The sequence below is a fragment of the Apaloderma vittatum genome, unplaced genomic scaffold (assembly GCF_000703405.1).
Source record: "Apaloderma vittatum isolate BGI_N311 unplaced genomic scaffold, ASM70340v1 scaffold25654, whole genome shotgun sequence".
NCBI classification, from domain to species: Eukaryota; Metazoa; Chordata; class Aves; order Trogoniformes; family Trogonidae; genus Apaloderma; species Apaloderma vittatum.
In genome coordinates, this window is record NW_009713586.1 from 531 (window position 1) to 13208 (window position 12678).

Consider the following 12678-nt stretch of genomic DNA (forward strand, 5'->3'; position numbering starts at 1 on the left):
GTGTCCCCCCAGGCTGCTGCTGCTGGGGTTTGGCTTTGGGGTCCCCCCGTGGGGCAGCGTGGGGGCGCGTGGCCGCTCCTCCTCGCCCTGCGCAGAAAGTGCGGTTTCTTCGGGAGCTTTCGGTCTTTACTGAACTGACCAGGAGGTGTTTCAGAGTCTGGCAGTTACTCCACAGTGAGTTTTTGAGGAATTTCTCATATGTTCAAAAGCAAAATAAGACTCGCATCATTTCACTTTGGGGTCCCCCCGTGGGGCAGCGTGGGGGCGCGTGGCCGCTCCTCCTCGCCCTGCGCAGAAAGTGCGGTTTCTTCGGGAGCTTTCGGTCTTTACTGAACTGACCAGGAGGTGTTTCAGAGTCTGGCAGTTACTCCACAGTGAGTTTTTGAGGAATTTCTCATATGTTCAAAAGCAAAATAAGACTCGCATCATTTCACTTGTGACTGGAAATAGTTGGTTTTTTTTTAATCCTGAGCGCTGATCTCTAAATTGTAACTGAGGAACGGCGGGTGGCAGATGACGTGAAATAACGTTTCAGGATGCGGCGCTGCTGAGGCAGAAGCAGCACAGCTCGGGAACCTGAGAGCAAGAGCTTTTGTTATGTGAAATCTGTCGCAGCTGATGTCTTTTTTTCCTTCTCTGGTAAATAATTACTTTATTCTAAACTTGTTTGTATTCCTAGGCATTGATGTTAAAAAAGGCAGAGGCCGTTACATTGATACCTGCATGGTGACGTTTGCGCCCCGCTACCTGCTGGACAACAAATCGTCCCACAAGCTCGCCTTCGTGCAGCGGGAGTTTGCCCGAGGCCGGGTAAGGAGCTGCCGGTGCCTGCGGTCCGTCCCAAGCAGGACGCACACGTTACCCGTGGAAGCGTTCTTGGCCCTTGGGGAAGAGGCATCTCACTGCTCTGACACCAGCGTCCCCCAAGCGGGGCGATCGCTGCGCTCGTGTTAAGGGGCGGTGGGTTGACGCTGGGGGTTTTAAGGCTAATATTGTTTAAGGCTCGTATTGACCAGTTTCCGCTCCCAGGGCGCGTCCAACCCCGACGGCTACATCTCCACCCTGCCTGGCTCCAGCGTGGTGTTCCACTGGCCGCGCAATGACTACGACCAGCTGCTGTGCGTGCGGCTCATGGACGTCCCCAACTGCGTCTGGTCGGGCGGCTTCGAGGTCAACAAGAACAGCTCGTTCCACATCAACATGAGGTAGCTCTGCTGCAGAAGCCCCGCGGAGGGGAGCGCGCTGCCGTCGCTCTGGCGGGAGCAGCCGTGTGGCACTCGGAACCGGGCCAGTGGGGTCAGGGGCGCCTCTCACGTGCTCGTTCTTGCTCAGGGACACGCTGGGGAAGTGCTACTTCTTGAGGGTGGAAATCACCCTTCAAGGAGCCACGTACCGCATCGCCTTCAGCGACACAGACCAGCTGCCGCCACCTTTCCGCATCGACAACTTCTCCAAGGTAAATGAGCAAAACTTCACCTTTTCTTTATTTTAATTTTAGTTTAAAAAATCTGAGCTCTTTTGTATTTGTTAGAAGAGGGAGCTGACTAGCTTGTGTAATAAAATAATATGAAAGTGTGTGTAGCGTGAGGTGTTTGTAGATAATGTGGGTTTTTTTAAAGTTTTAGTTAAAATTGGTAGTAGTCAGCTACTTCGTGTTGTTCAAAGAACAGCGCTGACAGCATGGCCTTTGTGAGCGTGGTGAAAGTCTCAGCAGGAGGAGCGTTATTACGGGTGAGAGACCTGTGAGGGGTGGTGTTTGCAATCTTTCCTGGGTTATTTTCGACACTTGAAGAACCTATAAAAGGAATTCAGGCTCCTGCTGCCACTTCCTTTCTCGCTGTCTCTGGGTCTCTGTGTCAGTGATGATGAAAACCTGAGGCCTCACCCCGTGTGTTGTGCAGTGACTTAGGGACTGCCCGTGGTCAGAGCCGGAGCCCGAGCTCTGAGTGGTTCCTGGTTCCTGGTTCCTGCTCTGGGTGTCGGTGCTGACCTGTTAAATAAACCTGAGCGCGTCCCCAAACTTTGAGGGGAAGGAGTTGAACCACAGGTGCCAGGTAGAAGCAAGGAAGACGTTCCCCACCCCAGTCAGACGAGCTTTGAGTCTCGAGTGGGAGAACGTGCCTGTGGCTGGGGGGAAGAAGCGAGCGCCGTGATTCAGTGACCAGTGCCTGGCAAATGGGAAAGGAGAGCACAGCCTGTGGCTGAGCGAGTGTTTCCGAACCAACCGAATCCTCTTCCGTCGCTGTGCGGTCGTTTTCAGCCAGCACGGCGTGGTGGAGCCGCGGCTCCGCACCGAGGTGAAGCCGCTGAGCTCGCTGGACTACGCATGGGACGAGCCCGCGCTGCCGCCCTTCGTGACGCTCACGGTGAAGGGGGCCGGCTCCTCCGAGATCGTCTGCAGCATGAACGACTTCCAGGACAGCAAGCAGCTCTACTACGAAAACTTCATCTACATTGCTGCCACCTACACCTTCTCAGGGTAATTCTGTCTGCACTTGAGGAAAATGGTCGGAGTGTTCGTGGTGTTCTGCAGTCCGTAATGGTTGCTGTTGGAAAGCCCCTTGAATTGGGCTGAGCTTGAGCCGGCCTTGCAGCCAGTCGGAGAAAAGCCGGCTTCCGAGACTGGGTCTGGCCGCGGGCGAGCGGTGCCTCTCCCCTCGGCTGGCCGGGGGACGCGGTGCTGTGGGTGCAGGCAGGTTTTGGGGCCATGACCGGGGCTCGGCTTTGTTTGGTGGGGTCAGAGCCCCTGACTGCAGGACTCCCCAGTTGATGACCTGCCTGTGAGTTTTCAGCCAGCGCCGGTTCATGCAGCACCGAAAAGAGCTCGGGGAGGCTGCTCTGTGCTGCGCTGCTCTCCTCAGGACGAAGCAAAGGTTGTCTCTGGAGTTCAGCTGATGTGCCTGTCAAATTCCCAGCCCAGTGAGAAATCAAAGCCCCCTTGAGGCACGTGCTCAGATCAGCAGCTCACTTCACTAATTCCAAAAAAGCCAAGAGGGGAAAAAAATGTATAATTTTGTTCTTTGATTGGCTGCATTGGCAGCGTTAGTGTCCCTGCTTAGATTCGGTACTGATCTAACACAGTCCACAGAGGAAGCGGCTGGGCTGATGAATAAACACGCTGGTGTTTTCTTGATGTCTCAGTTCACAGGAGCCAAGTGCCAGACCAGTGGCTTCCAGTAAGGATGCTGCATGTGCAGAGCTTGTCCTCGATGTTTCTCCAAAGACTCAGCGAGTTGTGCTGAAAAAGAAGGTACCGAGACATTTGCTTTTATTAAAATGCAGTTGCCGGGTGCTGAAGTACGATCGTGAGCTGGGAGAAGGAAAAGCCAAAAACGTTTGTGTGGTGACCCCCTTGGAAGGGGGAGGTGATTGCAGTTCAAGGTGCGGGAGTTCTGCTGGTGTTTCCGTGCGGGGCTGTTTCGGAGGAGAGGCTGACGGGGGGAACTGGGGTGAGAGCCGTGAGGAGCACAGCAAACGCCTCTGGCAGGCAGCCGTGCTGACTGAGCGTTGGAGGTTCTCACGAGGTTACACGGCAGAGCCTGCTTCCTTTGCGGTTGCCTTGTAAGCAAAGTCTCTCTCTGGAGCTTTAAAGAAGTAGAACCTGTGTTTAAATACCGCGGAGGTTAAGAGCATCTCGCAAGCACAGCTCTGCATCCAGCAGTGCCGGGGCAGGATGCGTGTTCATGGAGTAGGGGAGCTGAATCAGGTGGTTTTGTACGGGCTGGTTCCCACTTCACGTTCAGGGCTCTGAAGTTAAATACGTACAAGTCATTCAAGAATAATTCAAAGCATCTCATAGCAAAACAGAATAGGAATATTTGCCCTGTGCTGATTTCCATGTCAAACTTGCATGAAACAGGAGCCAGGGAAACGATCCCAGCTGTGGAGAATGACGGGCACGGGGATGCTTTGCCACGAAGGCTCCTCGGTTCCCCATAACCCCCACAAACCTTCTCCTCGCTCCGTGGACTCGTCTCTGATTTTGGATATCGCCGGTCTGGCGGCTGTCACGGATAACAGGTATCGCCGGTGCGATTGCTTGGGACACGCGGGTTCTGACCGCGTCTTTGGCGCGGTGTTCTCGGCACGGGGAGAGAAACGGTGCTCGAGAGCCGGGTTTTCTCTCGCTTCATGAACAGACCTCACGATCGCTGTCGTGACTTGGGAATGGTTTTCCAAAGGCTGGGGGGGGTGTTTCAGCATCAGCCTGTTCAAAGAGCACTTCGAGAGTGGGGTTGGGAGAATCAGCGTGAGCGGGATCAGGCTGGGTGTTCACCGAGGGTGTGTCAGAGGAGCCCAACCGAGGCGTTGGACCCCCTGAGCAGTGGACGGGTGCTCTTGCTGCAGGTTCGAGCCCCTGATGCTGAGGAAGCCCGACCGACGGCGCAGCACGACCCAGACATGGAGTTTCTGTGGAGGGAAGTTAACCTGCGGTATCCATGGCCTGGTTGTCCAGGTCAGCACTGATTTCGTGTTGGGCTGGTTCTGCTGGTGGCTGCTGGGGGTGATGGGGTCACTCGGTCTGGGCGCTGCGGTGACCCAGGAGCTCCGAGGCCAAAGCTCCGAGCATGGAGGGAACTGGCCTTGTGCAAACAGCTCGCGTGGCCGAAATGTGTGACCGCTCTTGGCAATTCCAGAGGGTTACGTACCTTGCACTATTAGTTTGAAAACCCATAATGGGGAGATGAGCAGGATGTCGTTTGAGGGTTCTGGGATCCAGTTCCTGCAGCTCCGCGAGCTGCTGCTTGTCGGGGCGAGGGGCTGGGCAGCCTCGTGCTGCTGCTGGAGGGGGTTGGCTCAGAGAGGATTTCGGGTCTGTCTGCAGAGCCAGAGCTCGTCCCTGGCACAGCTCGCTGTCACTTTGAACACGTGTTCGGGAGGGACCTCTCCTGTTTGATCACGATGTGATGGCTCCAGTTTCTGAGCGGGCAGTGGGGGTAGTTACTGGTTTGGGCTGTTCTGACGGCCAAGCTGCTTGGACACGAGTCACCAGAAGCTTTAGCAATGCCGAGGGAAGCGCTGCTGGGCTGCCCCTGGCTTAGCTCTGAAGAGAAAGTCACATCCTCAGTGGCCCTCACGCCCGACTGCTCCGTCTGGGATGGAGTCTCAGGCGACTTACTTCCCCAGCTGTGTAAGGAGAAGAAAGGAAAATGCACCTTTTAACCAATGTCTGTAAATTATTTGGAGTTTTACCAGTGATTATTCTTTTCCTGACCCCTCTTCGTTTCTCCAGGCAAAGGGAGGACTCCGAGGTCTGCACGATGGAGCCGAAGTTGTTCTTGGTCCCGACACCTCGCTGGAGCTCCTGGGGCCGGTGCCGCCCGAGCAGCAGTTCATCAACCAGAAGATGAGGCCAGGCTCGGGGGTGCTGGCTGTCAAGGTGGTCCCGGACGGGCCCACGCGGGTGCTGCAGGTGACCGACCTCCCCTCGCTGGAGCCTCCCTTCAGTGTTTGCTTGTGCTTGAACCACCTGTTCCTGTACAGCAGCTCTAGATTCTTACCAAAGTTACCTTCGTAAGGGGGAGAAGGAGCAGGGGAATATCAAAAACCAGAAATAGCTACAAGAGTCTTCATCGTGTTTCTTTCTTTTTTGAATAATTTTGTGATGTAGGCGACACAGCCGGTATTTCTGACCGGGCAGGTGGTGATCGTGCTGCTCTGTTTGTTTCTCAGATCACGGATTTTAACCAGCGCAGGAACGATCGTATGGCCGGCGAAGGAGATGAGCTTCCAGTTACGGAGCAAGATCTGCGCAAATTGAAAAATCCAGACACAGAGCAGGAGTTGGAAGTAAGATATTAGAACTAGTTCCTGTCTCTTTTATTTGTCATTTTCATTTCTAGATTTTGGAAGGGGATTGGGGTGTTGGTCGTTAGCTTTTGCCCACGATGACCTCTTGTTATGAACTTGCAGATTTTTCCTGTTAAAACTCCTCATTCTTAGAACCCTGGTTTCTCTGTCTTACCCCTTCTCTATTCGAAGACCGATCGTGGATGAGAGACGTTCCTTCTCTCTGGAGATAAGGCCAACAAAGTCACTTCTTTGCAGACATTTGGGTTCAGGGTCACAGGCTTTTTCAGTGCCGGTTTTCTGGTAGGGTGGTTTTCTTCCCCCCCCTCTTCAAAAACTCTTTTCTCAGGTGCTCGTGAAGCTGGAAGGTGGAATCGGATTGTCTTTGGTCAACAAAGTTCCCGAGGAGCTGGTGTTTGCAAGCCTGACCAGAATTAACGTGCACTACACGCAGCTGTGCAGCAGCCAGGTGCTGGAGCTCAGCGTGCAGGACGTGCAGGTACCGGCCGCTGGGAAACTCTTCTTTTTGTTCCTGGGTCTGCTGTGGCTTTTGTCATTTTGAAAAATCCTTTGGGCTGTCACCGAGATTTCCGTTTCCAACACCGCACAGGTTTTGATTGATGTTGATGTTCCCTTTTTTCATTGTGCCCTGCGCAGTAACGGGTGAGACAGCGACAGGTTGTGTCTCGCGCCGATGAGGACTGTTGAGCAAAGCAGAATCTGTTTTATTTTGTGAGCAGGTCAGGGGAGATTTTTCCTCCTTCCTGGTTCTGTGTCATCATGTAGCAAAAGAGCACCCGTTGGAAGGGGAGTCCTCGTGCTGCCGTGTAAATCGTTGAATCACAGACAAATAAGACAAACATAAACCATAAACATAAACCATACGTTTTTTTCCAAGGAGATTTTGGGGTTGACTTCCAAAGTTCTGCCTTAGCCTTTGTTTTTGGTTCAGTCTTTGAAATTCAGAATTCACGAGTTAAACTGATGGCTGTAAAACTGGTTTAGATTCTACTCAAAACCTCCTCTGAATGATTTGAATTCTCTTCCCGACCCATAAGGTCTCCTCAGCAGGGGAGCTGTGGGCGCCGGGGCGGGTGACATGGGGTCGATGGGTACCCGGGTGCCTCGGTCAGACGGCAGTGCCGGAGCAACTTCTCCCTCTGTTCAATGTTTCTGGCTGCGCTTTCTGAAAAAAAAAAGAAAAAAACCCACAGGGAATGTAGGAGTTTTGTGCTGGGTTTGTTTGTTGGTGGCTGTCACCTTTTTTCTTGGTGGAGGAACCTGGGAACGTTCCTGTGGTGAGATCTTGGTGACCGACAGCCAAGCGCACTCGGTGTCTCCCCGCTCGGGGGCCGAGGATCTCTGGCAGCGTTTTGGAGCCCGGTGCCAGCAGATCAGGGTCGCTGGTCACTGTCAGTTGTCACCTCTGCAGGGTCTGTGTCTGCCCGCAGGTGGACAACCAGCTCATTGGCACCACGCGGCCCTTTATGCTCTTCCTGACGCCCAAGATGAGTGAGAACGAGCCCCTGGAGACCGGTCCTGCCGTGCAAGTGAACGCAATGAAATTCCCCAGCAAAAGCACGCTGACGGAGATCTACAAGGTAAGCCCTGACCTCCTCCCTGGGCCGTGCCGGTGTGGGACCTTTCCTCCTCCTGATTGTTACGAGTAATCTGAAGTCGGTTTTTTGTGAAATATGCTTTTTCAATAATTGGGGTTCATACCGAGGTTCTGGCCACCCTCTCGTGTTCCTCCCGTGTAAAGCCACGTACAGTGATGAACAGGGGAATAAGTGTGTTAAAAATCCAGCAAATGAGAGCAGAGCCCTGAGGTTCTGGCCACCTTCTCGTGTTCCTCCCCTGTAAAGCCACGTACAGTGATGAACAAGGGAATAAACATGTTAAAAATCCAGCAAATGAGAGCAGAGCCCGGTTGGTTCCCGGCTGCGAGCAGTGACGCGGGCAGGCGCCATTGTGGCACGGGGACCCAGCGTGGCTGTGCCAAGCCCGTCCTGAGCTGTGTGCGGGGTTGTTGCTTCTCTCCGATAAGCGGCCCCAGCTCGGTGCGGTGAGCTGCCACCTCTGGAGGTGTTTGCAAAGGTGTCCAGCAGCTGGGCTGTGCCTTGTGTGAGGGCAGAGCCGAGCGAGTTATCAGTGAGTTCTTTTCTCACTTGGGATCTTCTTCCATGTGTTTTGATGCTCTTTTGAGAAACGTTGGATTTTGCTGGTGGAAAACACCTGAGCGTCAGGTCCTGAAGTGTGGGCGTTAGGTGATGATGCACAGTTCCTGCAGAAAATGGAAACAATAATCATGAGTTATCTGGAACTTTAAGTGAAGAAAACTGCCAGGGACGTCGCAAACCCCAAACCCACCCAGGGACTGGGTGAAGTGGAGCACGTTGTCACGTTCAGGGGCTCACTGGATTCTATTTCCAGTGTCAGTACTGCTGACTGAGACTTGCTTGTCCCCACAGCACCTGATGATCACTGCTCGCAGGTTCACCGTTCAAATCGAGGAGAAGCTGCTTCTGAAGCTGTTGAGTTTCTTTGGCTACGACCAGGCTGAGTCAGGTACGGTACAAACGTCTGCAGCGCACGGAGCTGTCGGGACCTTTGCACATCGGGTCAGAACGCCCAGCAAGCTCGTGGCTGTTGCACAGAGCTGGGAAACTCCTGGCCCAGTGGCCCCAGGCGCTGCTCCTGCGTCTCTGCTGGGACAGAGTCCAGGGACGACCCCGACACGCGGGGCTCTGCCGGGCGCAGGGGCTGAGCTGAGCCTCCACGGGCAGGAGGTCAGTGTTGCTTCTCAGTCCCTGGATCTGGATTCCTCTAAACTGGGGTAAAAGGGGTCGTGTTACTAATCTAGTGAACTGCTTTGGCTCCTGATGTTTGTTTATCCACACCCCGGGCTAGAACGGGCTCTGTCCATTTGTGCTGAGCCGGCGGGAGCTGGGGCTGGCCGAGCTCTGGGCGGCAGCGTCCCTGCCCCGGCTGTCGCTGTCGTGCCACTTGTCTTCCATTCAGAGAGGCACGATGGAGCACCTGAGTCTTCTCATCTCTTAGACATCGGTCTAATCCTTCACAGGGTTTATCCGATGCCTGGTTTGCAGCAGCAATCGGAAAAGTCACGGTAGTTGTGCAGGGGGATCTGTAGGGTCCTGCAGTAAAATACCTGCTGCAGGAAAAAGCTGGTTTGGGCACAGTTCCAAAGGGCGACAAGGCTACACGTGATGCTTGAGAATTCCGTTGCCCATCCACAGTGGCTTCTGAATTGTCTCGGAAAAAATGATGCAGTTTCGCAGAGCACTTCCTGACGTAGGTTTGTAGTGATGGGGAATGAGCATTCCGAGTTTCGCTCGGAGGCTGTTCACTGACCTGCCCTTTGGTTTGCTTTTGCTGCTTCACTTCCCCTACTCTCTTCACAGTTTGATGCTGACACCGTCCAAGGTTCAGACAAAAATTATTTTGTCATTTACATTCAACATATTTAATTGTTCATAAGACTTTGTCATTCTTCATTTTTCTCTGCCTTCTCGCACCAAAGTTCTCTTAGAAATAATGGACGGGCCTGTTAGTGTTGACCGGATTTGGCTTCCTCTGTGCATAAAGTGATTTACTGAATACATCACACCTAAACCAATTCACTGAATGTCGTCCCTGGGCACCTCTCGTCCGTTCCGTGGGATAACCGCAGAGGTTATCGGCCTCGCTGGCTCTGTACCTGGTGCTGCAGGCTGGGGCTGTGAGCAAGTGCAGGGAAAGCCGGGAGGAAAATGTTGTGAGGGCAGGAACACAGGGCAGGAAGCGTCACAGGGTTGTGTTGGTGTCTCCTCATTTCGATGCTGACAAAGAGAAATGAGAAGTGGGAGTAAAAGCTCGAATAACTTCAGCCGTGCACTTGGGGTGACTCTTTTTATCTGGCTACAGATACATTCGGGTTTCCAGGATGCAGGCAGATGGGGAAAAAAATAATTCTTGTGGCTCAGAGGTCAACTTCGTGTCGCAAGGCATGAGTCACTTTTGTGGCCATGCTGGCAGTCACACGTAATTTTTATTTGTGCAGAGAAGCTGTTAACTCTTCACAGAGTGTGCGTAACCCCGTGCCTACTGATGTGTGGTCTGTTCTGATTCCTGTGTTTTGTCTGGATGCAGAGGTGGAAAAGTATGATGAAAACCTCCATGAAAAGGTGGTGGAACAAGGTGGAGCACAAAAGCGATACTACTTTGAAAATCTGAAAATCAGCGTGCCTCAGATAAAGCTGAGTGTCTTCACCTCCAACAAGTTGCCCCTGGATCTCAAGGTATGCTGAGCCTGCTGCCAGGGGACGAGCTTCTGGCCCAGGAGGGGAAGGGAGCAGCAGCTTTGACTCACCAGCACTCATCTGCCTTTGCTCTTCCTTTATCTCGGTTGCAGATAATAGAAGTTCTGCGAAACTTCTATCATCTAATTTGCATCATTTCCATTCCTTTCTCTATTATTGTTTCATTGCACTTCCAGTCGAAACACAGCCAACCCCACCCGAAAACCCACTGTTTGCAAAGCATCTCCGGTCGGTGGCTGGGGATGGAGAGAGCCTGAAGGGGATGCCCGGGATGCCCGGGAGGGCTGGTGGGAGGGTGACAAAAAATAAGTGACACAAATTAGGGAGGAGAAATCCAGGACAGCTCGAGTGTTTTCATCCAGAAAAGTCTCGTTTGGATTGGAAGGTTTGCTGAGCACGGCGTGGTTTGGCTCAGTGTTAAAGTGAACTCACCTGTAGGGTAGATTTGGGAGAAAATCTGGTGCTTTTGGTGCAGAAATAAACGTTCTGGCCCAGCCAGTGAAGTGAACCAGGGATGTGGAATTACAGCAGCCAGCTCGTCTCGGCCAGTGCCCTCAACATCCATGCTGGGACCCTCCTGGATGCCGTGAGGTGGCCACAGTGGGCAGGATTTCAGCTCCCGCTGAGCTCTGTTCTCCGCGGTGGGGGAGCTGAGGCAAAACCAGCCAGACCAGGAGCCCCCTCCCCACTGGGGAGGAACTGCGCTGCCACCCCTTCAGCTCAGGGTTCCAAACACAACATCGAGACGTCCAGCCTTGCTCTTGCGGGCGTTAAGACGAGCAGCTTTGTGGAATGAGCGTTATCGTGGATTCCTACCGAGATGAGCCAGACATCGTCAGTCCTGCGTCCTCCCGTCGCTTTCCCAACCCTCGTGCAGGAGGGCAGTGGGATCGCTGCCCCCGCCTTCCCCACCGCTCGGCGGCGGCAGGGCGATGTTCTTGAGTTGGTTTGCCCTTGAGCTGCAGCACAGAAATGCCTGTCACCCGCTTACCTCGCACTGAGGCAGACGTCGCTTGCCCTGTTCTCTGCGATTTTCTCCCAGGTGTCACCCCGCGTGCTCCGGGTGCAACTTCCCCGGAAGGTTCCTGCAGTTCTGCAGCAGCAGAGGGCTCAGGGCGGGAGGGGGGAACCATCCCCGTGCAGCCTTTGGAGCAGCTTTTCCAGCCTCCTGCCGTGTCTCTGGCTGGGGCGTTGCCGGCCGGGGATTTGGTGCACACAGTTTGGGTTTATGAGGGACCAGTATTAGTGGAGTTGCCCTCTGTAACGTCTGACAGTGAAACAGGAAATTACTTCCGACCCCAGTGGATAATGAGGGCTGCTCTAGTTACTCGTCCCTTCGCTGAAAAAATCCATAGGGCCTTTCTTACTGGCAACTTCGTCAGGCCTGTGATTCACCCGAATTGCCTGGAGGTGGCAGAAAAAACCCTGTTGCTCACCACCGAGCGGCTTTGGCGGTTAACGGAGGAAGATACGACCTGGCATCGGGCTTCTTGCCGCTGGATTTTATGGTGTTGGTGACTGGGCAGGTGCCATCGTTAAGATTTGAAAGAGAACGAATCCCTTTCTTTCTTAAAAGATCAGGGTTTTTTTTAAATTTTTTCACAATTATTCTCTTTATCTGCACAAAGAGATGTGTAGGTTCTCCACCTTAAATATTTTCTCCTGCGCATAGACTGTGCACGTTGCAGATGGCCCAAGGGCTAAAAACTGTCTGTTTTCTTCCTTGGAAAGAACCGAAAAGGCTGGTTTGAAGACTTTCAGGGCGGCACGTAATGTTGAGAAAGGAGCCTCAGGCTCGCAGGAAGTTGCGGATGTTATTCCAGCTCATCCCAACACTTCATCCGTTCACAGAACTTCAGCAGGGTGGAAGATGCCCACTTGTGTCTTCACTGGATATCCAGGAAATTTATTTAGGGTTCGGTTTGATTGAACTTAGAGCAGTTCTAGCAAAGTGCTGGGAGTGGGAGCTTAAAAACCAATTTTGTTGTTGAAACGTTCAAGTGTAGGAACCAGGGTTTATAAGGAAGAACATTCAATGCCTACCTAGTTACTAGGGAAATGCAGCTCCAATAATTGATCGTTCCTTAGAAGGAAAAAGCTTGTTGCCTTCTCTATCAAAGCATCTACCTGGCAGCAGCCAGCTGTCCCAGGAACTTGTGGTAATTTTGCTTTGCTGCCCATTTAAAGATTAATTCATCTGGGTGCTGTGAAAGAGGACGGGAGAGAAGAATTAAGGTCGCAATACTTTCTGTTTGATCAGGCACTGAAGAGCACGCTGGGGTTTCCCCTGATCCGCTTTGAAGATGCCGTCATCAACCTGGACCCTTTCACCAGAGTCCACCCGTACGAGACTCAGGAGTTCATCATCAACGACATCCTGAAGCACTTCCAGGAGGTGAGTGTCACACGTTTGGCTGGGGCAGAGACTGAGCTGCCCTGGATTTGCGAGGTCTCTGCTTGGGGTGCAGGAGCTCTTTCTCGCCCGTTGGCTGAGGGGTCGCTGCTGTTTGTGCGTGGAAAACACCCGACGCGTCAGGCACGGCCAGCACGGGTTTAGGAGGGGAAGGTC

The 12678-nt window shown here is 53.2% G+C and overlaps 1 protein-coding gene across 1 annotated transcript in view; it reads left to right on the forward strand.

Moving 5' to 3' along the window:
- The window catches only part of VPS13D (vacuolar protein sorting 13 homolog D (S. cerevisiae)), a gene marked incomplete at both ends in the record, with an annotated part of 12981 nt that extends 477 nt beyond the window's left edge, over positions 1-12504 (forward strand). The window contains 14 exons of the mRNA XM_009868435.1: positions 680-810; positions 1030-1205; positions 1333-1458; positions 2246-2479; positions 3142-3250; positions 3860-4020; positions 4348-4456; positions 5234-5413; positions 5674-5790; positions 6140-6289; positions 7242-7391; positions 8262-8358; positions 9940-10088; positions 12370-12504. Of these exons, the coding sequence (XP_009866737.1) occupies positions 680-810; positions 1030-1205; positions 1333-1458; positions 2246-2479; positions 3142-3250; positions 3860-4020; positions 4348-4456; positions 5234-5413; positions 5674-5790; positions 6140-6289; positions 7242-7391; positions 8262-8358; positions 9940-10088; positions 12370-12504 (2024 nt within the window). The remainder of the gene's footprint in view (positions 1-679; positions 811-1029; positions 1206-1332; positions 1459-2245; positions 2480-3141; positions 3251-3859; positions 4021-4347; positions 4457-5233; positions 5414-5673; positions 5791-6139; positions 6290-7241; positions 7392-8261; positions 8359-9939; positions 10089-12369) is intronic.
- Between the last annotated feature and the right edge of the window lie 174 nt (positions 12505-12678).